This window comes from Buteo buteo, chromosome 1, assembly GCF_964188355.1.
Source record: "Buteo buteo chromosome 1, bButBut1.hap1.1, whole genome shotgun sequence".
NCBI lineage: Eukaryota > Metazoa > Chordata > Aves > Accipitriformes > Accipitridae > Buteo > Buteo buteo.
Genome location: NC_134171.1, coordinates 50,211,429 through 50,236,316, shown reverse-complemented (window position 1 = coordinate 50,236,316; position 24,888 = coordinate 50,211,429). Strand labels below are relative to the sequence as shown.

The 24,888-nt window shown below is 38.5% G+C and overlaps 1 protein-coding gene across 7 annotated transcripts in view; it reads right to left on the bottom strand.

The window, feature by feature from the left end:
* The window catches only part of SH3D19 (SH3 domain containing 19), a 122,283-nt gene that overhangs the window by 57,509 nt on the left and 39,886 nt on the right, over positions 1-24,888 (bottom strand). For 4 of the 7 annotated variants that reach the window (XM_075029805.1, XM_075029776.1, XM_075029786.1 and 1 more), the window contains one exon: positions 9,876-9,915. The exons of 1 other annotated variant lie outside the window; for it this stretch is intronic. Coding sequence is in view for 2 of the 6 variants with exons in the window: in XM_075029776.1 (XP_074885877.1) it covers positions 9,876-9,915 (40 nt within the window). In the remaining 4 variants the exon portion in view is untranslated. Of the gene's footprint in view, positions 1-9,875; positions 10,213-13,839; positions 13,856-24,888 lie in introns of those variants that run through there. 2 more of the 7 variants (XM_075029830.1, XM_075029821.1) reach the window with 2 other exon arrangements.

The window sequence follows — 24,888 nt, the reverse complement described above, 5'->3', positions numbered from 1 at the left end:
TTACGCCCTCCAAGAACGTTAGTGATTTTGTTTTATATGGCCATTAAGTACATCTGTATTACACTAAGCAAAATACCTGTTTAGCACCTGCAGCAAGGCAGTTACCACATTAAGAAGTGCATTTTGTCAATTCAAATAGTAACAGACATCATTTAAAAAACTACAAAAGACAGTATGGGAATAGTAATTGAAGGAAATACAGAGAACTGTATTGTCATTTCAGATGTGTCCTAGATGGAAAAAAAAAAATGCTGTTATTAACAAAAAGCATTGGTGGTCTGTTCACACTGTAAAATGCTAATTTAACAGAACACAATTCCTTGTCACCAGCCTCAGAACGAAGAAGATAGATTGGGCAGTAATCCAAATAATCTTCTGTCCTATACACCAGTAAGATGTGGTGAGAACACCTCTCCTGCAGCTGTCATTACTGTACTTGTCCCATGATACTGTCCTCTTCCTTCCTAGCTGTCCAACATTCACCTGTCAGGAGCACTACATGCTTTTAGCTATTCATGGACCTAGTATTTTAGAAGGGGCAGTGGAAACAAGGTAGTAACACAATGGTCTTAAAAGCAGTTGCCCAAAAGAAACTGTGTTCTTGGGAGAGGAAGGAAACTTCCTGAACTGGTCCAATCATAAAATGATATCATGATTGTTTGAACTAATAATGTATTAATACTAGATGCTGATGTGTGAGGAGATGGGGGAGCATAAGTCCAGATGACATGGAATAGAAGAATTATAATAGTAAAACCAAAGCTATTTCTTTCCACTAAGCATTCATTCCAAGCAAAACTATTGCTTAATAAAACATGAGATCACTGATGTACTTCTTTTGCTAGAGCTAGATATTATGCTGTAGATCAAAAGACAGATTTAACAAAGTAATCATTGTTTGTGGTTGGAACACTATGATTAGATTTGGACCTTCTCTTTAATTAGAAGTCAACCTTTGCCTCAAGCTTCAGGAGATGGGAATGTCCGCTATACCCAGAACAGATGACAAACCTCTTCCAATAACTCTCCCGAGATTAAGATGTGGCTATGCATACTTATAAAGACCATACTTACATGAACCTTCCCACATTTAGGGTTGCATGGTCTAATTTCAGTCCTCTGCAGCAAGGGACCTGCCCGTGACCTGCCTTGGTTGTAGCCTCCAAGGGAACAGGCAACATGACTTTTGTACCACTGAAACTTAGTTCTCTTCCTGAAGCTGAAAGTAGCTGGAAACAGATGCAAAAGCAGCTCATCCTTGTCTACACTAAGGACTAGTACTAGCTCAGCTGAGCCTGTGGTTTGTCACAGATGGCCAAAACTAGGACAAATCCCATATGTAAACATGGCCTAAATTCAAATGGTGATACCTGCACTGAGCAAAATACCGCTTTTGAAAAGAGAAATTTTGCAGCAAAAATCAGAAATGGAATGTCTCACAAATGACAGGATCAGAGCCTAAAGTACAGCTGTGCAAACTGCACAGCAAGCATTAGAAAGAAATACAGTAAGAAGGAAGAAACTATCAATGTGACAGGCCTCACTAGGAATATTTTTCCCCCATGATGGAGTGAGGATGCAACTGTAACATGCTTTGAAAGAGTACTTGATCAATCATTTCAATGTTCAACCTGCCAAATCAGATGCTATTTAAGGTAACTGATTACCTACATCAGAATGATCTGCAGACACCAAGGAATAACTTAAAATGAAATGACAAAGTAGCTGAGCAGTTGTGGTTTCCGCCCAGCCGGTAACAAAGAACCACGCGGCCGTTCGCTCACTCCTCCCGCCCCCCTCCGGTGGGATGGGGAGGAGACGGAGGAGAGAAAACGAAAAAAACCCTGGAACCTCGAGGGTTGAGATAAGGGCAGTTTACTGGGACAACACAAGGGTTGAAGTTACAACAACAACAACGGTACTAATAAAAGAATATCCAAAAGGAGTGATGCACAGTGCAACTGCTCACCACCCGGAACCCGACGCTCCGCCACTTCCCCCACCGGAAGTCGAGAGAACTCCCCCCCAGCCCGCTCCCCATTTATATACTGAGCATGATGGCACATGGTATGGAATAGCTCCTTGGCTAGTTCAGGTCAGCTGCCCCGGCTATGCCCCCCACCTCCCAGGTTCCTGTAAAAATTAACTCTATCCCAGCTGAACCCAGGACAGCAGTAAAGAAAAAGAGAATGAAAAAAAGGAAGAAGTAACAATCACTTCTCTCTTGTGCACATCAGAGTAAAAGGCCATGGAAACCAACATGATATAACTGCAAACTGAGCTCTCCCACTCAAATTCCAGAGGTGAAGGAAAATGTAGATACTGACCTGAGCTTAGACAGAAACCTGCACAAATCCTTATGGAAATAAACCAAAGCTCAAGTATCGGCTCCAGCACTCTTAAAATATCAGCATGAAATTCTTTCAGAGAGAACTGAACTACTACTACTTCTGAGCTGGAAGTTTACAACCTGCTGAGTCTGCCCCCTCGGCCCTGACACATAACCCATAGGCTTCCCTTAGCAGCTCCCCCTCCTTCTCTGTCTTCTTTAAGACTATTACAAATACCTTTGGAAAGAATTCTCTTCCAGCACTCTTTCCCACTCACCAGATTAATTTCTTGTGCTATTTGTTACCGAAATGTCTTGGGGAAAAGAAAGAATAATCATAAAGAAGCAGAATTATAACCATGACTGATTAATTGGGCCCATCACATGTTACTTATAGACAGACAATTCCAGTTCTCACCACATCTTCCATTCACCTCAGAGCAGGGTTAAAATACAAAGCCATATGGTTGTTTTAAAGAGAATTATTGCCATTTTATAGAGAAAAAGTGAAATCTTCTCAAAATGACCTTTAAAAGGAAAGTTCCATGATTAAAAAAAACTGTGATGCATAATAGTGTACTTCCTGAAACCACCTTTTGTAGAACTGAGGTCTATCATGGTTATTTATGCCCCAGACAATTCTCCTAATGCACAAGGAGAGTGGCCTTGTGTCTGGGTGGTCCTCAGTACCTTCTACAGGAATCTGCTTTGAAAGGTGATGGTACAGCAAAACTTGCTCATGTACACAAGATGCCCAAAGAAGCACTGAAATTCTTTCAGTGAAGACAGAGGGTGAACCTTGTTCTCTTTATTCCTTCAACAACCAACTCATTCTCAGCATTATTTTCCATTATGAATTAGCATACGCACTGGAGAGCAGCCCAGATAACAGGAGGAGTTGTTCAGGGCACCAAAGCAATCAGGCCTTCAAAATTCCCTTTGCAGAAACCAGGAACAGAGCGCTCTTTTATTAAAACAAATCCCTCTTCACTGTTTAGGAATAAGGAATCTGGAAGGCTGGCTACGATGCGCCCTTCACAGTAACTCTACTGCTATCTGTGAGATGAATAGCCAAAAATCCCCAACACAACAGTGATGAATTGGTGGCATTAAAACACACACCTGCAGCAACAGGCTCTAGATACCCACATGGTCCCTAACTGCCAACAACTAAGCTGAACCCATCTGCCATTTATTCCTCTGCTCTACCTATGATTTTTTTTTTTCTCATTTACAGATAAATATAAACTGAGCAGGGAAAATTAACATTGCAAAGAATAAATTAATGATTTGTTGTGGCAAAGAGGCTGTCAAAGAAATACCTTTCACAAAATTGCTCCAGCTTATTCTACTCCCAGGAGGAACATCTCTGACATGCACAGCACTTGCTGCTGACCAGAAACACATGATAAACAAAAGAAAGACACGTAAGCAGATTCCAATCTCAAGTTTCACCAGTTTCAATCCATGCCTAACCAGTGGGATTACACCACGCTCTGAGTGACTGAGTCCAAAATTTAGCTCTTGGAACCAAAAAAAAAAAAATGGAGCCACATGATCCTACTTTTTAGATACCAACAACAAAAGTCATGACACCGAGCCCCTACTTTGAGCTCTGCCATTGATTTATTGTGCGACTTGCAAGAAATCACTCTGCCCCCTCTGCTGAACCTGCTTCATCTGTAAAGTGGAGAGACAGCTGTTTTTTTCCCTGGAGATCAGCCTTCTGATCCAACTAACTGCATGAGCACTGGTAACAACCCAAAGGAGGGGATGAGATCCTTCCTTCTGGAGTGGCACAGGCTTAGCTCAGCTCAAGGCAATTGTGAAACTACACCCCAAGGGTTTGGAAAGGAGACCAGATACTTTTTATTACATCAACTTCTGACCTACTGGGAGTACAAAAGTGACATTCCTTTTTTCACAACGTAAAAGTATGCTTAGACTAAGAGTAACCTGCTACTCCCTAGCCTTAAAATCGTAAAAGCTACATATAAAGAATAAGAATGTAACAGTAAAACAAGTGTCATCCCCCAACATTCCTTCTTCTACACGCAACCCTTCCCTTTCAGATGGAGTGCCAGCAAGGTTCAAAGTCTCAAACTTCAGATCTGTATTGCAGCCTGTAACACTGGCTGGATGAGCAAAAGCCTGAAATTTTCCTGTGTGGAACAGCTGCATTGACAAGGTAATGCAGACATTGCCAGTGGACAATACAAGGCTTTTAAATGACAGCAATGAAAAACTATATTTCAGGATGCTTGTGGGAATGAATCTGGTCCTTTTGGATATTAAGTAGTCCAGTGTTTGAACTAAAGAACTAGATTTAGATTGGTTCTTTTGATGCTGTCTCCCACAGCATTATCATTTGGAAATTGAGTTAGTACGAGACAGACAAGTGGCCTGAGAACAAGTGGGCTCAATCTCTCTCTCTTGGGAGGCTTTCAAGACTTGGCTAGAAAAAGACATCATTGGCCTGACCTAGTGTTAGCATCTCCCCACTATGAGCAAGAAGTTTGACTACATGACCTGCAGAAGTCCCTTCCCATCAACACTTCCACCGTTCTATGATTTCTCAGTACAGAAGCAGCAGCAGCAGCAGTCTCTCCACATTGTCCATTTGACCAAGGCACAACAGAGAGGTAGAAGTCTTCGGTAGGGTTACAAGAGCACCTGTCACTCTTTCAATGCCGAATTCCAATACGGTACCCTAGCTTTTAAATTTACCTAAAATACACAAAGTCTGTTAAGTGGCCTATAAAATTAGCAGTGAAATTACTCTTGAGGACAAAACAACTCAAGTTGTAACATGCACAAATGTCAGTAGCAATTTGTGCTTCAAACTAGAACCCCAGGCTTCAGGGATTAGGAGCTAGAAAGATTTCTGCAGCAGAAGGAAGGACTCTTGGATTGCCCTTCAGATATGCAAAACTGGAATTATTAAATGACTAACCACAGATTGACTGTAATGGTTACAACATAGAAAATCCTGTTACTGTCTGTTTTCTCAAGATCTCAAAAGCATATTGATTTGTAAAAGCACATCAGTTTAACTATAAAGTGAGGACAGTTCCACTACATTCTTAGGCCTGTGCCTTAAGACTCCCTTCATGTTCTGTTAAAGGCTCAAGATCTTAATTAAAAGGTGTCTTTCAGGCTTCACAGATTATCTGGGAAAACACATTCGTAAGATATAGTCAGACCATTACTGTAATACTTATTAAACACAATTGCACAAGATCAACATTATATAGCAGACGAAATAGAAATGTAGAGAAGCTTTCACTAATGGAATTCTGCTATATAAAAAAAAACTAAAACCAAAGTAAGATACAAAACACCATTCATAAAAATGATAGCTTGATTTACCAGATCCTCACTAAAGGGATCTGTAGCCCCTTTGATCAGCCACTTCAAGTGGTTCTTTATAAAGGAACAAAAGAAGGGTTGTGTCTATTTGTATTGTTGACTTGATGCATTTTAAATAAAACAGCCCAATTTAGTTCAATCAAGTGAAGGCAACCAGCTGTAAGAGAACTTTAGCACATTACAATCAGCCGGCAGACTATATGCCAGTAAAACCTAGAAATGAACTAATTATTTTCTTCCCCCACCCCATTTTGAGGGCAAGCTTTCACAGTAGACTCCTAGTTTTTAAAAATCAAAATCTCTTACTTGACTTCAAGTGATTGATATGCTACTAAATCTCTCAATAAATTGTTGCAGTTTAGCTACCTGCATCCTCTCATCTCCAAGGTCAAGGCAACTACAATGAATTATATCACATTACAAGACTGTTTCAGGATTTTTTGATCCATAATCCTTACTCCAAAGGGAAAAAAAAAGCATAATGAAACTAATCCAGCTCCTTCTACGAGCTTTACTCATGTTCAGGAATTAACTGCAAATATACAGATGCCTGAAATCTTCTATTCTATTACTATCATATAATTTTCAGTTTGAAAACATTTAGAGGCATAAGACTAAAAAGTCTACTTCTTTTGACCTAATTGACCTGTGTTACAGCAGGGCATGACCTGAAGCTATCAGAGCCAACAGTGTGCGACCTGAGAGTAAAATCAAGAAATAATGATACTTACAGATCACTGTTGCCAGTACAGACATATTTTTAATACTGTGTGAAATACAACAATTGAAGGATGGTTAATATTAGGTCATGAAATGTTTTGATAAAAATATTTTGATAAAAATTTAACATAGCAATAGGTATAATTTGGATTCAGGGAACATCTGTTTTGATCTTACTAATGTGCTAACATTTAACAAGAAAAATCAGTGCAGAGTGGTACATGAAAAAGATATCCACAGGCCCTGTTCTCTAAACTCTCCTGTGTGGCAGATGGTTTCTAATTGCCAAAAGAGGCAAAAGATAGTGTATCAATGCGCATTTTGTAAGCATTATCTAGTATCTGTTTCCCTCCTTTTAAAACATTACCTGTGGTCTTTGGTTCACCCGCTTCCCAAATTTCTTCCCAGTGTCATGCTAGATCCAGTATCACCACTGAGAATACTCCACCTTCCTGTAGCATTTTTCCCATACTAAGCATTTAATAGGCTAGTAACAAAACCAGACTATTTCTCAGAATTCCTGATACTGCTATAAATGTTTCATCCTGCTTTATCTAAATGGCATCAACCTATAATAAAAGGAACTATATTAAAGACCATTTATATACTGTTCTATCTAGAAGTTTCTTATATGCTTCTCATTGCAAATGAATTATGTCTGAGCTATGTTTTAAAACTGTTCCTGTTTCATTGTATATAAGCTATTCATCCCTAATACTGAGAAGACTCAAGCACAAGCTGATCTAGAAATACACATAGAAACATACAAGAACATGGTGTTGGAAAGGACAAGTTTTAGACCCCTGCAATCACAAGAAATATCGTCATGTGATCTTTTTATTAAGCTGATTGTATTCCAGACTAAAACTTAACCTTACAGAGCCTGAGGAGGATTTGGTAGTGGTAGTGGTGGTGAGGGTTTTTTTGTCTCTTCTTATCCCCGTGTTCCACATTTGTAATTAAACTGGACAGATTTCTGGGCAAGATCTCACCAGGGCTTTGTATGAAATAAACTTCTACTTCTCTGTCTCTCTCTTGGAAACATCTACACCCACTATTTCATCTCAGGATCTCTACCTTTCTTAAGGCTCATTGCATATGTCTTCATCTGGTCAGCTAGTATCCCGATGTCCACCTCCATTTTTTTATAGTAATTCTAGTGCAGAAATTCTTGTTACTAGACCTTGAGTGTAAGTACAAAGACCCGCAGGGTCATTTTTGTTCTGCTTTACATCATGAGAGGGATGGTACGTTGCACTTTCAAGAGATGCATCCCACAACATGCAGCTTAAGTAAAAAGTAGACAAGATGTCTTTGAGCCATTGTATTTTCTCTTTCCCTGGCCATGAGCTGCCCACAGAGAGGAAAGTGTCGTGGGTGTAGTAGCTCATCATAAAACAGCATAAGCCATAAAACTGTCCCCAGTGGAACTAAAACAGCTCTGAAATGCTGCCCATGTTACAAGAGAAGTGTATTTTGCACTTTAATTAGGCCTTGCATACTTCACTATTTAGTTTTCCCTCAGTTCTTACAGGAAGGGGCTCTGGTCTTTATGCAGCTGCAGCTCTTTTCCCACATATGACATGGCCAGACTGGGGATAAGAATCTCACCCAGCAATTTGTCACCACTGGATTATGCTTCAAACTATAATGAGAGATGAACCACAGAGTATAGCAGTATCAATTAGTAGAGTATGTCATCTAAGGCTCTAGCCTAGAAGCAGCAGCAAGACATGCACAAAACCACACTACACTTTAAACAATGACTTTTCTTCCTCATAGCTCATCCTGGAAAGCAAAACTATCATGACACGATGGCCAGTGAGACTGAGAAGGGGGCAGAAGATGCATAGATATGGTTACAAAGCACATGCTCTACTGACAGGAATGAAAGACTATTGAAAGCTGCATTTTTATCAACATTATTAGCAACCTACTGTTAATTTATCTGTGCTTTCCACATGAGAATTTGGAATCTGTAACCCAGATAACTTAGGGCAGTGTTTTACTGTCAGAGCTGGTCCACATTTGAAATTCCAATTCCATGGAAAAAATATGAAGTTTTACTTTGCTTTTTGTTCCAAATTAGAACTTCTAAAATACACTCTAGAGCAAAAAGGTACTGGTGGGAAGGACCAGCCAGAAGAAAGGGGAACAGACTGAAACTGTTTCAACCTTAAACTAAACGCTTAGATAAAATTAGATTTCCTTTTGATAATAATTTGGATTTATTTGACGTTATTGTAATATGACATGATCTAATAAAAGTTCAAACATGTAGACTGTAGCTGCATCATTTTAAGGAAAAAAAGTTAAGTATTTTTAATTATAAAAGGAAATACAGCGATTGATGTTTTAAGTAGATATAAGTAATCAAAGACAAAGGCAATACTCCCCTGCAACTTAAACATACTGCTGGAAACAGCTACAGTGCTGTTTGTGGATATGGGAGGGAAGGAAAAAGCATCCTCTCTTCCATCACATCACATGGTAGATACAACACATCAACTGTGCTACAAGAAGTGGCTACAGTTCCCTCTGTTCTTCTGGCTATAAAAGCTACCCCACTGTACTGTAAAAATGTAACAAAAAAAATAATAATCAGACTCTAAAATTCAAATGAAAGGGTCATGTCATGTCAGAAGGCTGGACACTAGGGGCATCCTTTAGAAAGGTTTTTCACAAAGGAGTGGGAGAGCCAGTGTTAGCTGGTCTGCTCTATCACTTTACTTTATTAAAATCCCATCATCCACCCAGGATATGGACAAAATCCTATTCCCTGGTAGAGAATTGAGAGGGAGAGTTTGGAAATAAGACAAAAGAGAAAGAGATTTTTTTTAAACAGCAAGAGGATAACAGCTACAGATTTTTCAGAAACTTAACAGAAAATGTGGCCTTGCAAATCAATATCTTATAAGTTCATGGCATATGCTGATGGAAATTCTAAATAAACACAAAATATGTCTGTGTGTGTGCGCGCATGTTTTGTTTAATACCCATTTGTTTGCTTCTCTTGGTTTTGAAACCTTACGTATGATGGGATCAGAGTTAATGGAATAAAGTGTTGCTATTCTTGACTGAACTAAGAATTATTTTCCTTGCTACAGAAGCAAACAGTTCAAAGAAGCAAAAGTCATGAGGGCTTCTTGTCTTAAACCACAGTTTTACCAAACAGCCCTGTACGTGATACATAAACAAGCCTTTGGATGCAAAGTGCACACAATTACAGCGTAGTAAGCCCTGTTAATTCCCTGGAAAATTTTGCCCATAAGGAATATAAAACAATTACCTTTAACACAAAGTTATTTTGCTATTTCATTACTATTACCAAAACAGAGAAGTAGAACAATGGCGTTTTTATTTTTCTGGCTAATTTCCTAGTTCATCCCATAAAAGGAAAAAAATAAGGAAAAAAGGGAAAAGAATAGAAGAATAAATACAGAAATATGGTTCTTACCCTGAAGAACGGCAGTCTGGTTTATTTCTTTCAGAGCGATCTGTGAGAAAGGAGGCATAATATCAGCACAAAAGTTGGATGTTCTTTAGCAATACTAGTACAGAAGTCTTAAAAGAACTGTGACACTGTATTACTAGCAAAACCAAAAGCCAATTCTGTTACAAAACTCTTTTTCTATACTGGACTACTCTGCCTGAGACCAAATAAAATTACTGCAAGTTTAAAGTTTGTTAAAATTCCTCTACTCAAAACACAGTATATTTAATGTTTTGTATTAATGCTTTGGAAGCTTCCCCTCCCTTTAGCTGAAATGAATAGGACCTTAGTTTAGGGTAAAAATAAGAGAGAAGGAAGAGGAAAAAAGAAAAACCACAGATTACTCAGCGCAAAAAAATCATTCCATGAATCATGGCTGGCAGAGTTCCCTGACAGGATGGGAGAAAAATCACCAGTTGGTTGCAGCAACATCTGCAAATACACTGAATCCAGTGCAGCCCCATCATTAACTCTTTGACTTCTGGGTGTTCTAGATACTGAATCTTTCTGTGTTTTCAGAAAGGGTTTTTTTTATCCTGTGAGTATTTCAAGAAGCTTATTTGCACTGAGATTGACCTGCAAATAAAAATCTACACAGTACAATCATAACAACTCAGATAAACTTCTTTTGCTGAACAATTTATCAGTTGCTAAAGCCATCTCTAGATAAATTTCTAAAAGTTTTTTTTAATTTTTTAAAGCTCTGCTACGCAAAGAAAGTATAAAATACTTCTTCTAAGAGTTAAGATTATCATACAAGCATTACAAAATAACCACTGTTATCAGAATTCACATATTATCAATTATTATTGTAAGTCCAGCATATCTCTTACCGCATGCCTTTTCAACTACCTGAAAGAAGCAATTGAGATTTGTGTCCTCCTAAGGTATGTATATTCTAAAATTAGAGGGGGGCTTAATCATTTATTACAGAAAGATCCACTATACAATTAGAAGAATATTCTTACAGCTATATATAATCTCCACTGACCATGGTAATTTTGCTTCTGATTCCATCTGTGTGTACTTTAAACAGAAAGCTATTTTTCCTGTGTTAGTAAACACTTTACTGAAAAGCTTGTCTATACAGAAGAATAAGAGTCTTCCTAAAAAAAATTTCATACTCACAGATTGTATTTTTAACCTTAAAGCTCTGCATTTGAAATAAAATTTGTTCTCTTAGTAGCACACATTTGTTTGTGTAGCTTTATCTCACGTACAGAAGAAATATTGTCCTCTCCAAGTTTTATGTGCTTATTTGATTATGTTTTCATTAAAGTGGTAAAAAATTATTGCATGTCAACAGTGCTCAAAGAAGTATCTAATACTTTTTCTATCCATAGGTGCTCCTATTGAGCTGTCATAGCCACACAGTATATAATTTATTGTGTTTCTGACTCACAGTGATCTCCATTTCATCACACCGTGTGCTACTCTGTTAGCTAGAAACAGCATGGTATAGCTCAAACCAGAGTTGCACCAACAGTTGTTCAAACACACAGAGAAAGGCTCCTTCCATCCTTATCATTTGTTCATGTAATCTCCTAACCTGTGAGCACTGAAAAAAATAAGGCAGGACTTCCTACTGAAATCTGCCTGCCATATGTTGCTTGTTATCAGTGTTCCCTGTTATGTACACAGCCACAACTTCACAGTATTCAGACAAAACCTTCCCACTTCTAAAAAGGTCGTGTGAATAAACCAGTAAGAAGGAAGAAAAGGTGTCAGAGCACATGTAAACACAGCATCTAGGAGCTCTCCCCCTCAGCCCACGTCCAGTTGGCAGATCCACCACAGCCTGGCCACACCACTGCAACCGGCTCATTCAGGAAATCAATGCAATTCCCTTTTCCCTTTTCCCTTTTGTTTTATTGAAATGTTGAAACAGGATTTTTATTTTTTTTAACACATTTTACTGCTAAACTTAGTGAAAGCACATCATCCACATGTACACTGGTCTTACTAAAAAAGAACAAAGGGAAATGTAATCCTACAAGCACACCATTAGCATTTTAAATTAGAAATAAAACCTGCACCTGTTTAAGGTTATTGTGAACTTAATCTTTGAAATTTGATTTAGTATCAAGTATAACAAGAGACTCAAAGAGCTGAATCTTTAAATTTAGTGCTTAAATTTTGCAGTTCTAGATGCTGTTTTAGCATTACATACAAGCACCAATTCAAGTGATGTCACACACCTCTAGAATGTGAAAGCCCAGAAGAAAACAGGCAAACCTTTTTTTTTTTTTATTAATACACACACACACACGTACATATGTTACATTTAAACACACACACACATCCTATTCCTGCACTCCGCAGGCAAATCCTTGGCCTGCAGAAGTCAGGTCACAAAAGTGCATGTCCACAGCTGATTCTCTTTTACTCTATACATGTTACCTCAACAACTGAGAGATCTCTTTGTAATCTTTTCTAACAGAAATAAGCAAGACAACTGTATAGATGCAAGGATCTGAAAATCAAATCCTGCACTACCAATATTCCTCTATATCAAAGACATAAATTGCTATAAAACATTACGGGACATGATGTCTTTCTAGCACAATACTGTATATCCCTCAATTCTAAACTCTGGAAGCCAAAACCACATGTCAGATTAGAGCAAACATTGAATGTTTGCTGGCCTAGCATGCACAATGAACAAACAGAGCAGTCTGCACTCCAGCATGGGAAATTTATAGGAAAAAATTCCACTTCCAGTGACAGATGATATCTTCCAGATGCAAGCTTCCACAGATGAGACACCAGTACTGTTCTTCCTACCCTTGTGTTGCTGAAGTCCTTACTGTGTATGTAGCTATGGTCAAATAGGCTAGCAATTCCTAAGCAGCTAGTACTCACAAGCTAGAGAACTGGATTGTTTGATTCTAAGTTTATTTTGGCTAATGAACTGTTCTTGAAAATCAGCATCATCTCCCTAACCTGATAGAGGAGAACAGTGTGTAGTTCAGAATTTGTGCTAGCATGGCAGATCTGTTCTCGATTTACTGACAACTACCCTAGAGGTGGTGCAGTGCTACCATGTCTAATTTTACTACGGCAGATATTGCTAGATAGCTCAGATAGCACAGACATACAGCACAAAGATGGTTCTTCCACAGACAGAAAAAAAAGTTCTTCCTGCATGTCCTTCAATCCACAACTCCCATAGCCAGAGACTTGCAGTCTCTCAATCCATAAGAACTGACCATCCTCCAACCTCCCACAGTCCATATTTAAAGAGATTTTCTCCACTTCATACTATCATCTATTCTTTACAAAACCTTTGCTGCCCTTATACAAATACAGCCAGTGTGGGAGAAATATATTATCTTTGTTCAGCAGCAGGATACAGTGCAAGAAGTCAAGGAGCTGGCAGGTGGAGCAGATGAGGTGGAAGAAGTCAGATACTCTGGCTGAGGTTGGGAAGACTGGCGCCAGGTTTTAAGCACTGCAGAAGAATTAAGGAAAGCATCAGCACACAAAGATCTGCTATTCATACCACAACTGTTTGGCAAATCAACTGTTTATTTACAAAATCGTGCTGTGTATCTTTCATCAATACCACGGACACATTATGCCTTTTTTCAGCATTCACAGATTGAGCAGCAGACAGAAATGTCATGTTCCAGTTGCTTTTAGAAAGGGTCAGATTTCTTTAACTGGTGATTCTCTTACCCTTTAAGCATGGGAAAATTATCTTATTTGTTTGTTTGCTTTTAATATGATAGAACAGTTTTTCTTCTCAAGGAAAATATAAACATAACCATCAGGAGAAAAATAACTGACACATTATTTCAGTTGCTCCACAAACTCAGAATAGCTTAAGTTTTTGCCAAAAAGACCACCAAAGCAGAAAACAACAGCTTTTACGGCATTCACTCTTGTCTCTGGAAGACAAGCAAAGAAAAGGAAAAAGGCAACTCACACCAAACAGAGTCATTGTTTTTCTCTGTTTATTTTGCTTCTTCAAAGTATCATGTTGCTAGGAGTAACTTCAACTGAAAAGCGTGCTCTCACTAGAAAAAAATTTAAGTATAAACATGAAATGCTGTTGAAAAATGAGTGGAAAGTTAATACACATTCTGCCGTTTCGAACTTGCAAAGCTGCTGAGGAACTTCCAATGCAACTACCTCCTGAGGTAGGTAACTTCCTACTCTTAACCCCATCTCACACCTTGATCTCTTTTAAAAGCTGAACTGGCTGAAGGGAGCAAAGGGAGGCACATACCATTTCCATTTCTGGGAAATACTGTGGTTTTCATCTTAATTATGGGTCTTGAATTGAGCAGCCGCCAGAGGGGGCAGGACATCGTAACACTCTTCAGGAAGAGGTGTAGTTAGAGCAACCAGCTGTCTCCATCTCTTGTTTATAGCCCCTGATGGCACAGCACTGGTTTCATAATGAAAAGTAGCATGAGATGCTTGTAACAATACTTCTGTAACAATGGAAAACCTCTAGATAAACCAAGCAATGGGAACAGTGTGCTCTTAAGCAGTGCTGGGAACACCAAAATACAAAATATACAGAGAAGTCATAGTCTCAGAATAGCAATTGCTGAAAGAGGCTATACAACTTCCCCCAGTCAGAATGCATTAATCCCCAATGAGCATACTTTTGTAAGCTTCCAGGCCTTAACAAACCTACATGCCATGATCAATGCAGCAGCTTTACAGTGCGTCATGTAGAAATGCAATGGCTCCTACCATTGTTTTAGTAACATGTATTTTGACTATTACCCATCTGATCATAACTAAATGGTCCAACAGTCCCCATTAGCCAACCACATTAGACCAAGAGCCCCAAATTTCCATTTCAAATTGCCAACGTGGATGGGGCCCTTAGTCAAACTAAACTGCACATTTTCTGGGATAAAGGTCTGCATTTGTGCAGGATTTTCAATGTTAGTTACTTTATGTGCACTGAGATAAGCAATAACTGCCAGTAATACTGCAATCTTTTTGTCTTCCATTCTGTTAAGGCACACTGTGGCTCACAGCAACTCTTCATTCTTTTTAGCACTTCTCTCAGGTAAGGAGTCAGAACAACACAAATTAATTCCACCGTATAGAATCTACTATAAATTTCACTCAATTTTATTAGGAACTGCTATACAACAAAACCCATAAAACTGAACATATATTTATGTATTTTAGTATCGTAACAGCAGAGTCCCTTATCAGTTGTTTAAAAGGCAGAAGGCTCAAGGAGAGATTAATGAGAGGCTTGGAAGAAACTTTTTTCATTTAGTTTATGTATAGCTTTCCCTTTACTCCAAAAGGCCACAAAAACAGGACACACTCAAAGCTTATAATTGTAAAGGCAGACAGTTTTTATACTTGCTTTAAATTCTACAGTATGCTGCTGAATTCCAGAGCAGTACACTGCAAGAAAAAATACATTATAACCCCCCCAAATGAAATTACACTAGTCTGTCAGTTTTAATACTAAACAGTAACCAAATCTTGTAAGGACAAAGCATTCCTGCAGGTTTTCATACTTGGTGTAATGCTTTTTTCCCCCCACCCTTAAGCATGACTGATATATGGCTGGGAGGGGACCCCAACACATACCTAAGAATGCACTGAACCTCTGTGGTTGAGTATTCAACCTTGAAACCTACTGACCACCATAAAGCTTGTAATTATCCAAACACCATATTCTTTAACTTGCTAAAGAGATTAGCGATAAACTATAGTCATCTTTAAAGCCTTTTGTGCACTTGTACAATATATAAGTGAAAAGAAAATTTACTGGACAGAGGCCACATTTGCCAGTGCTACATTTGCTGCTAATTTGTTCTTGTGACTCTGAATTTCCACCCCCTCATTCTTGCTCCTATGTTACTCCTTCATTGTAACAGCAAAAGTGTGCATGCATCAGTGTGAACATACATGCCAGCATGAGTGCGCCTAATGCAGAAACAAGAGAGAAAGGAAACAGACTGTGTAAGCTCTTACCGCTTCTCAAAAAGGTCCATGTTGTAAGAACCTAGACCAAACCGAGCACTGGGAACAGGTCTTGTTCTCAGGCTGTGAACGATAAAGTATATAGGCAATCAAATATACGAAGCACATGCATATGTTACCACACTTGTTTAAGAAGGAAATTTAGGAGACAGTTGTTTCGAAAGCTCTTTTTTCAAGAAATGAGCAACTCCTGAAAGTACAAATCTGCACATCTTCAGACAAGACATCCCAGCTGATCAGTGCAATGTAATTCTTAGATTATGTACTTCAGGTACAAGCAGACATAGGTATCTGCACACCGCCAGAATCACAGTGGGAGCTACTCAAGACAAGCCCTACTACTTAATTTTTTTTGCTACTTTCATGAGGAAAATGCCAATTGGCCCGACTTTTTGATAGACAAAAGATTTATAACCACAAAATACCTTCCTCTCTAGGCATTTCAGAAGTGTTAGATCTACATTTCTGAAAAACATTTCTCTGATGCTGCTAGCATTGCCCATAAAAGGAAATTACTTTTCAAGAGCATGCTACTATCTCTTTCTTCCCAAATCAGAGGTTCAGCATGCCTGTAGAGGCTCTGCATATTCCTCAACTAGACAACAGAGCTCAGAGCCTTATGGTATGGTATGTCTGCCTGCCATAGGGTCCTGATACACAACACGCAATAAATGCAATACAGTTACACATGTGTAAAACTTGTGGTTCCTACATTGTACTAACAGAGCATCTTATAAACATTCATACACCATATCCAAAATCCAAATGTATTCAATTCTTTTTCTCCTCAGGGGTTTGCCCTGCTTGTGGACCAGCACAACCAGCACCAAAAGTACAGCTCTGAACACCTGTGCGTAGGTACACTTACCTGTCACAACATGCCCCTTACCACACTAATTTAGGGCACGCTCTACACCTGGAGACCTGAAATATGCACAGAGAAATAGTGCTATTGAGTGACTGAGCCAATCATGATAAAAGGCTTTCTGAAAATAATATAAAAAGAACCATTTTCTTTAAGTATTCTGCAGGGCATTTAGCTTGTTTGTTTTGGACTTTTTCCTGTTAAACAGCAGTTTCTTAAACTTGTGCATTCCTGGCCACAGGCAGGATAATTTGAGGCTATGACTGCAGGGGATATCACTTCCACCATTTAAGCAGTTTCCTTTGACCTACACTGCACAAAAGCACATGTTGTAGAAACAGCCTTTATTGTATATGGTTTAGATAATCATTTACAATTTTTGATAAAACACACCCTACCTTCAAAAGACATAATCTTCGTCTACTATGCTATATAGTAAGAATATTTATTCTTGGACGTAAGACACTTCGCAAATTTCACCATTCCCACTCTCCCTGCCAACCTAACAATCCTGTCCCATTGGGCAATTAAGTTTTCTGAATTTGCTTACCCTAAACAATGTTTTGATTGTTGAGATGGCAAACCTCAACAACAAATGTCTCCAGTGTAACCTTATGCATTATGCACTTGGTAGTTAAGCCTTATTTAATGTGCGCAAGACATGGATTCACAATAAAGTGCTGAATAGCAATATCAGCAGAAGATACTCCCACTTTTGTAACACAGGAAACTAATTCAGCTTTAAAATAAACAAGAAGAATCCTTTCTGGATTATTTCATCCTGTGAAGCCGCTGACAGCAATAGAGATGACACTGCTTCCAGGTCATTTAGAAATTGGACATTATGGTGAGTGCAAGTAAGGGCATAAGTCTACACTTTGGGAAGAATTTGGAGAGTAGCAGGATGAAATGATGCAGAGAGAAAGAAAATTACTTATTAAAAGAAAAGATTTTAACACACTCAACCATAAAAGAAAAACCTCTATAAAACCAGAAGAACTGTACCACACAAATAACTATATTTATTTCTCTTAAGATACCACTGAAATACTCAATAGCTTGTTCTTTAAATATTTTGTGGTCCCTTGTCACTATTTATGATGAAAGAATCCCAAAATTGTTTACCCAGTCCACATAAAGACAGCTAACAAGAACATTCTTAAACCTCAATGATTTTGTTGCAAGTACTGATTTTCTATAGAAGTGCATTTGAAATTAGCCCATTAACAAAATGTTTTCCTCCAGTGACATTGGTAATACTGCCCAACAGCCATACAGAAATACAAAATTCTGGGAAAGTGAATGTAGCAATTGCTTCTCACATGCACTGGATTTTTCTTAAGTACCACAAAATGGATTATTCCCAAAAAGGTCTCTTGCACTTTATCATAAAAGAAAGATTACAAGATTTAGAAACATCATAAAAGGGATTAATTCAAAGGCATAAAAATTGATTTGTTTAATAATGTTGGTATATACCAATAAATTGTTGCAATCTGAGATAACCCTCATCCATTAGCATTGGGCACATGCTTAAAACTTGTGCAACTTTAAGCTAGTATTCCACAGAACAGGAAGCCCAGCACTTTTCTATTCTTGAAACATGTCGTATTTTAATGCATATTATTTGATAACGTAAACATCAGCATCCAAAATTCATTTTTTAAGATGTGAGTCACCTGGCATTCTGAAGACATTTTACTGAGGTGTAAGATGAGTTTATCCACATCTACTCCAAGTGAAGTGTTAAACATATACCAAATCCCCTTTACCGTACCTCAGACTCCTTCGTTACTGGTGTAACGTCTGCATGTAAATCTGCATACATGTGCCCTTTGGTCCTTGAGGACCATCCTGACCAGAAGTCACTGTGTACAGCTGGATTCCTTGCACTGTGATTTTACCTCATGCAGAAGGTGTGTCTGTGCAGTAAATCTGATTGCTCTGTAGCCACATCTTTTGCATCAGGCCGGTCCATGGGAAAATGAAGGTGTGCAGACTCATCTGACCAACACTGAATTAGGGTCTTATACAACTTGAGATAGGAAGTTGAAAGGGGAGCCCAGTTCAAACAGTGGGAGCACATCAGAAGTCCTGGCTAATCGGTAAAAGTGCCAAAGAGCAGAAGATGACTGAGGAAGTCCATGGGTCCTCACTGACTGTGACAAGGACAGAAAAGATGCAGTCACTGGACACCAGTGCCATTGCCTTCTTAACACAGGTCCACTTGCCTAACCAGTGGGGAACATACATATATCCTCCCAAGCTCCAAAAGAGAAGAAAATAACAATGTTTTATAAAGAAGGAGGACAGGAGGAAAGAAGAGGGGGACAACAAGGAAATAGTAAGTCGTGAAATAGAAACACCACCTGCTGTGATGAAAGAGAGGCAGGCAATCCTTCCAGAGCACAGGGCTTTTATATCACTTCATAAGAACTTCAAGCATGCTCAGTAAAAATGAGTATGGTTCACAACACGCAGCTTGGTGTATTATTTTTTAATTAAAAATTGAAAACATGGTTGAATTCAACACAATTGACAAAACATATACAAATCATAATAAAAATACTGTGTCTCTGTGTACAAAATGACAGCTGTAAGTCACAATTCTAAGAAATGCATTATAAACAACCACTCATATTACATGCATACACCTTTCATTCTTCACATGTGGCCCCTGTACTTCAGGCAAGAGCTGACTGCACCTAACTCTGGGCTCCTGAGAAGTTACAGTATTTCAGGGAGCCTTCTCATTTGTTTTTTCCAAATGTTTAGCCGTTGGACTTCTTACAGCCTCTCAAAAAATACACAACAGAAAAAGCAGCTATCATAAAAGTAATTTTTTAGCTGCTTCCAGCCCTGACATCAGGTTAGTGCACCTTGTTGTCAGTCTTCTAAATGCAAATTCCACCCATGCTGTTGCTACTCACGGTAACATGAAGCAGTTTCCCTACTGTCCAATGAGAGGCTGCAAAACTCATACAGCAGCCTTAAATGAACAAGCAAAAGGATGTCAAAGCCATAAGCATCCAGAAACCCTCAAAACAAGGGATCCTGTGTTTACTGCAGATAAACCCATGGTTCCTGTGCACTCTGGTAATGCTGGCAGAGACTGTTTGATTTCTTTGGTACCTTGGAGAAATACCTCTCCTCCCACACGCTCCCAGACCTCTCCTCTTGCCACTCCCGTGCACACACCAAAAAGGCTTACACATCCTGTCAGAGGCATCCAGCCTCTGTAAATACACTAATAAGTACCTCTACATTGCTACAGTGCCAAGAGTAAAATACCATAATGACACACCTCAATTAAATTGTTCTTAATAACTGATCCACCAACATCAAGCTAGTGGACAGCAATTAGAGAAATGAAGTGTGCCTAACGTCACAGCAGCAGCTACTGTGCATTTCCCAGAGATGATATTGTTTATCTACAGCAAGCTTTGCACACCAGCACAGAAAAAGTGATTTTGTCATCGTGAAGTTACGCCCATGAGTGCTGGATACATGAGGTCTGCAGCATTATCCTATCTCATCATTCAGCGATACCTGTCCCACACTGTTAGTGACACTCTTCCAAGCACTGTCTTTACCTGCTTCAACAGGGTGTCGCACCCTCAGGAACTCCATTCTCAGGTGAACTTCTTCATTCCAGTCTGGAGACCACTGGGTGTTTCGTCAGACATACTTGCAAAGGTTGACAAGCTTATGACAAATGCCAAAGCTTACAGCATTTGCCATCAGATAAACTGTGGCACCTGACAATACTGTTTTCAAAGAAGGAGAGAGATTTCTTCCAAAACTTTTACTTTGATCCCAAGTCCCACATTTCTATTAGTTTCTGTACCCTATATTTACAATATGGACAGTTACACAATGAATACAGCACACTGACGGAGCAATTTATTATGAGAAAGTTATCAAAATGCTGAGCTTGTTTCCAGGTGTTTATGTCCCATCGCTACAACAGGATAAGCCAACTATTTTAATAATGAATAACATCACAGCACACTGTACACTCAAAAATTCTTGTAAATGATTTAGCACAGATATGCACAACCTGAATCAATTTTCATGTGTAGATCTGTGACATTGAGTGCTCAGGTTTTAATGCAAGACAGAGTGCATGATGAATACAAATTTATCACCTTAAGAAAACAATTTATATTCATTTTAGCTTATCTCTTATAAATAGAAGCAAAATGTTATAGCTGCACAAAAAAAAATCAAATGGCTTCTTTTACGCACACAATATTCTGTCTAGAAGCAGAATGGATCAGAAACCCCTTTGTAGGAAACACAGTGCTTGAAAATTTACTGAAGTTTTTAAAAGTGTAAATCACCATGCTGAAAACCATCTTTAAAAAGCAAAATAAAGAGAAATTTATGATCACAATTCAGGAACTAGTAAATACCCAGTAAAAATACCAACCAGCAAGTAAAAGGTAGTAACTGATTTTATATAATCAATAATTGTGTTCCTTACTACCATGTAAGATTTTAAGATCAAAGTGTAAGTGGATTCAAAAAAAGGAATTAAACTCATGAAAGATAAATCCATTGGCAACAATTTAGCAGGGCCTTTCACATGCAGCCTCCAAGAAGTTGCTAAGACATTGACTGCAGAGAGGAAGGAATCTCTCTGGGAAGTAAATATTGAATCCTAAGAGATGTTTCTTGCATACTTCCCAGAAGACATTTGTAGGCAATTGTAAGAAACAGGTTCATCATCTGAGAAGATGAACCTTTTGTCTGATCCAGTATGACGTTCCTAAGGACATGAAAATTATAAAATTCTTGTTCCATGTTTTTTTTCAGTTTGCAGTGAGGCACATATGAGCTACTATCACAGCTCTGAAAGGCTGAGGCAGTACACCCTATTAGTTATAGGACTGACAATGTCAATAATTTGAAATCTTCTGCACATTCTGATCTGATCCCATTTGCTCCAAAAGCCTGAACAAGCTGACTGAGGTGGTGACTCACACACAAAATAAATACAACAACCTCTTAAAAAGCTTAGGGAAAAAAAGGCAGTAGAAAAGAAAATGAACAATAAGATCTGTTGCATTCAGCTTCTACTATGGTGTGAACATTTTCAGCCTTGCTTTCATCCAGCCCTTCAAACTGGACCCAAATACAGCTACATACAGCCATAGAAAGCAGGTATAGATTTGTTTTGTAACATATGCAAGACCTCATAAACCAATTAAGTTCATCTTTGAAGCATCTTATTTAGAATTCCATTAAATCTTGTAAGAAGATGCTAAATTCTCAAGTCAGAATGTCAAATTGATGTTTTTAGAATAATACACACAATCCATATAAATGTCTGCTGATTTGCACCACCACCTGAAGCAGTTAGTGTAACACAGCACTACATCAGATGGTCAATTTAAAAATACCAATATCCATAAAAACCTGTGTCTTTCAAAATTCATAAAATGTTGAGGGAAAAAAGGAAGTTTTCCTGCTACGTGCCATCAACCGCTAAATCTATGCTTTCCTGCAAAACTTATTTTTGTCCTTCACTGAAGGGAACAATGCTTGCCAAGCATAAACCACAGATAAACAGATGATATATTGTCTTCCCAAGTCTGCTGTTGGAATGCTTCAGTAACTTTGGTACATGTTGTTTTTCAAGAGAAGAGTAAAAATCTTGGCCAGCAATGAAGCCAGTGCTTCCACTTCATTTTTTGATAGTTTGAGAACCTGAATAAGCAAGGCAGGACTGCGCAATGAGAAGGCTGAAGGGGCCAGACTTCTTTAGTCAGGCAAAGAGGAGGCAAAAGAGCTATGTAACAACAGCACGCAGCTACTTGAAGGGTAGCAACAAAGATCCCAAATGCAAACTCTTCCTGGTGTTAGTGGACAGTGGCTTGGGAGGTTCAGGTTGAATATGAGGAAAAATTCCTTCACTAGGAGATAGTGCAGCACTGGAGCAGGTTTCCCGCTGAGGCTGCAAATCCCTCTCTGTTAGGAGACTTTTCAAGACACAGCTAGGCAAAGCCTTGGCTGGATGGATCTAACCTTGGCAACAGTCCTGTTCAAGCAGGATGCTCTCGTCCATCCAACACTTCCATGGCCACAAACACAAAATCATCAAAGCAAAGAAACTAAACCATGCTAAATGTAAAGCACTGTATTTAACTATAGGTAATAAGTATCAAGAGAAGAAGTTTATGTCCAATGGCTTTAAGTGCTATCAAAATAAAATTTCTTTTCATACTGCACATATTGTACGAGATACTTATTGAAACAACACACACAGAACTACATCAACTTTTAATGGAGAGAGTGTCAACACTGCTTCTCTGTTTCTGACTTTAAATCAAGGTTATACTGTCAAAAGTAAATATTGACAAATTTATTTACAAATATTAAAGTTTTTTCCCATCTGTAAACAATAACAACTATGGTAAAAGCTTCTTGCAATGAGGTTATGACTCCTTCTGCTCTTTGCTGTCCATCCCCATTCTTTATGTAACAACCCTGATTTATCCTTTGTTACCTTGACAGGAAATAATTGCCTGCAACACAGTTAACAGCATGGTCTTCGGGCAGTAACTCAATGGGTTATTCTCTGGCTACAAACTCACTGTTCCCTATGCAAAGATACATTTTTGTGCCTTGCTTTGGCTATAACCTAAATGAAGAAGGTCCATTTCATCACTTAATAATAATAATACTTATTATTATTTGTCCTTCTACAGTTTCGTTGGCTAGGGAATGACCCTGTTGACTATCAGAAGTTATTCTGTTATTTTCCTTAGAGCAGCCTTCATTTTTAGAAGGGTTTTTTCTTCAGAAGACATGACATTCTTTGTGGTTCAGTCTACACTCTTGGCCAAGTAACTGTAAGCAGTTTTTTTTTCTTGCCACTGACAGCACACTTGAATTTCAAGATATGTTGGTGAATTTTGACATATAGGCTACATTATTTAACTTCCACAAAAGCTTTAGTTAGTATCTTATGTTTACCTCAAGCAAGCTACATTCAAAGACTCTGAAATTTAGTGGAAATGTGTGCAGTAACTTCAACAGGCTATGGGAAAGGCCTAATCAGGTAATCTTTTTAATACTTACATGATACAATATATTAGCACCAGTTAGAGATTATTACAGAAGAATTACATTATTTGTGCTCTTCAATTTTTTTACTGTGGTGATGCCTCAAGCAATTATTAAAACTGAAGCCCTTGAGCCTGCATTGGGACTACAAAAACAAAACAGACTGAATCCCAGGAGAAAGAGGGAAGAGATGCCCAGCTGGCAACCAACTCTGCTACTTCTTGAACTTGTGAGCCAACTGATTAAATAAATAAATAAAAGCAAATACCCACTCCCACCCCCCCCAACTCTCCTCTCAGCCCTCTTTTTAAGGGCTTCTTGTGTACACGTGGACAGACTAGCAGATCATAGGTAGACCTTATGCATTTATTCAAGACAGCTGATCTGCTCCATCGGGATTTTTTTTTTTCTTCTCTCAATAAGAGATGATAAATTATTACTGTTGCTATGGACAATCAAAACAATTTCCAGATAGCACTGAAGGATACAAGCATGCAGACAAAGAAGTTTCTAGCTGAACAATGCTGACTTCTGTTCTGCAAGATGCAGATCTTTCCACTTCTTAAATATAAGATTTAGTTAAGATTTTAAGAACACAGCTACTAACTCTTAGAGCCACCGTTTTCCTAATCATGCTTCCTCTCTGCTCCAGGGTCACTGGCACCCCTTGGGAAGTACTAACATCAAGCTGCTCATGTTAATGATCCAGTGAACCCTAAAAGGACATCATCACTTAACCAGTCTCAGACTTAAGAATTTCATGAAGAATTTCAGACCATCTTATTTTTTACTTCTTAAAGCCAAACAAATATTTTGCATTAACATGGGAACAACTGCTGAACATTCTTGTATCAAATTCTTCATTTATCTGTAAAAAGTCCATGATGCCTGCAAATTAATGTTCACTGAATTTCATCAGACACACTACACAAATGTACCCCCATAACCTCTCAGCATGTTGAGTAGAGAAATACTCAACATTAATTTGTTATATTGGACACAGCTCATTGTTCTCAGCTTCCAAAACAAGTCAGCACCAGTTTGATGTGGGAGTTGTGTGAGTGTAAAGAA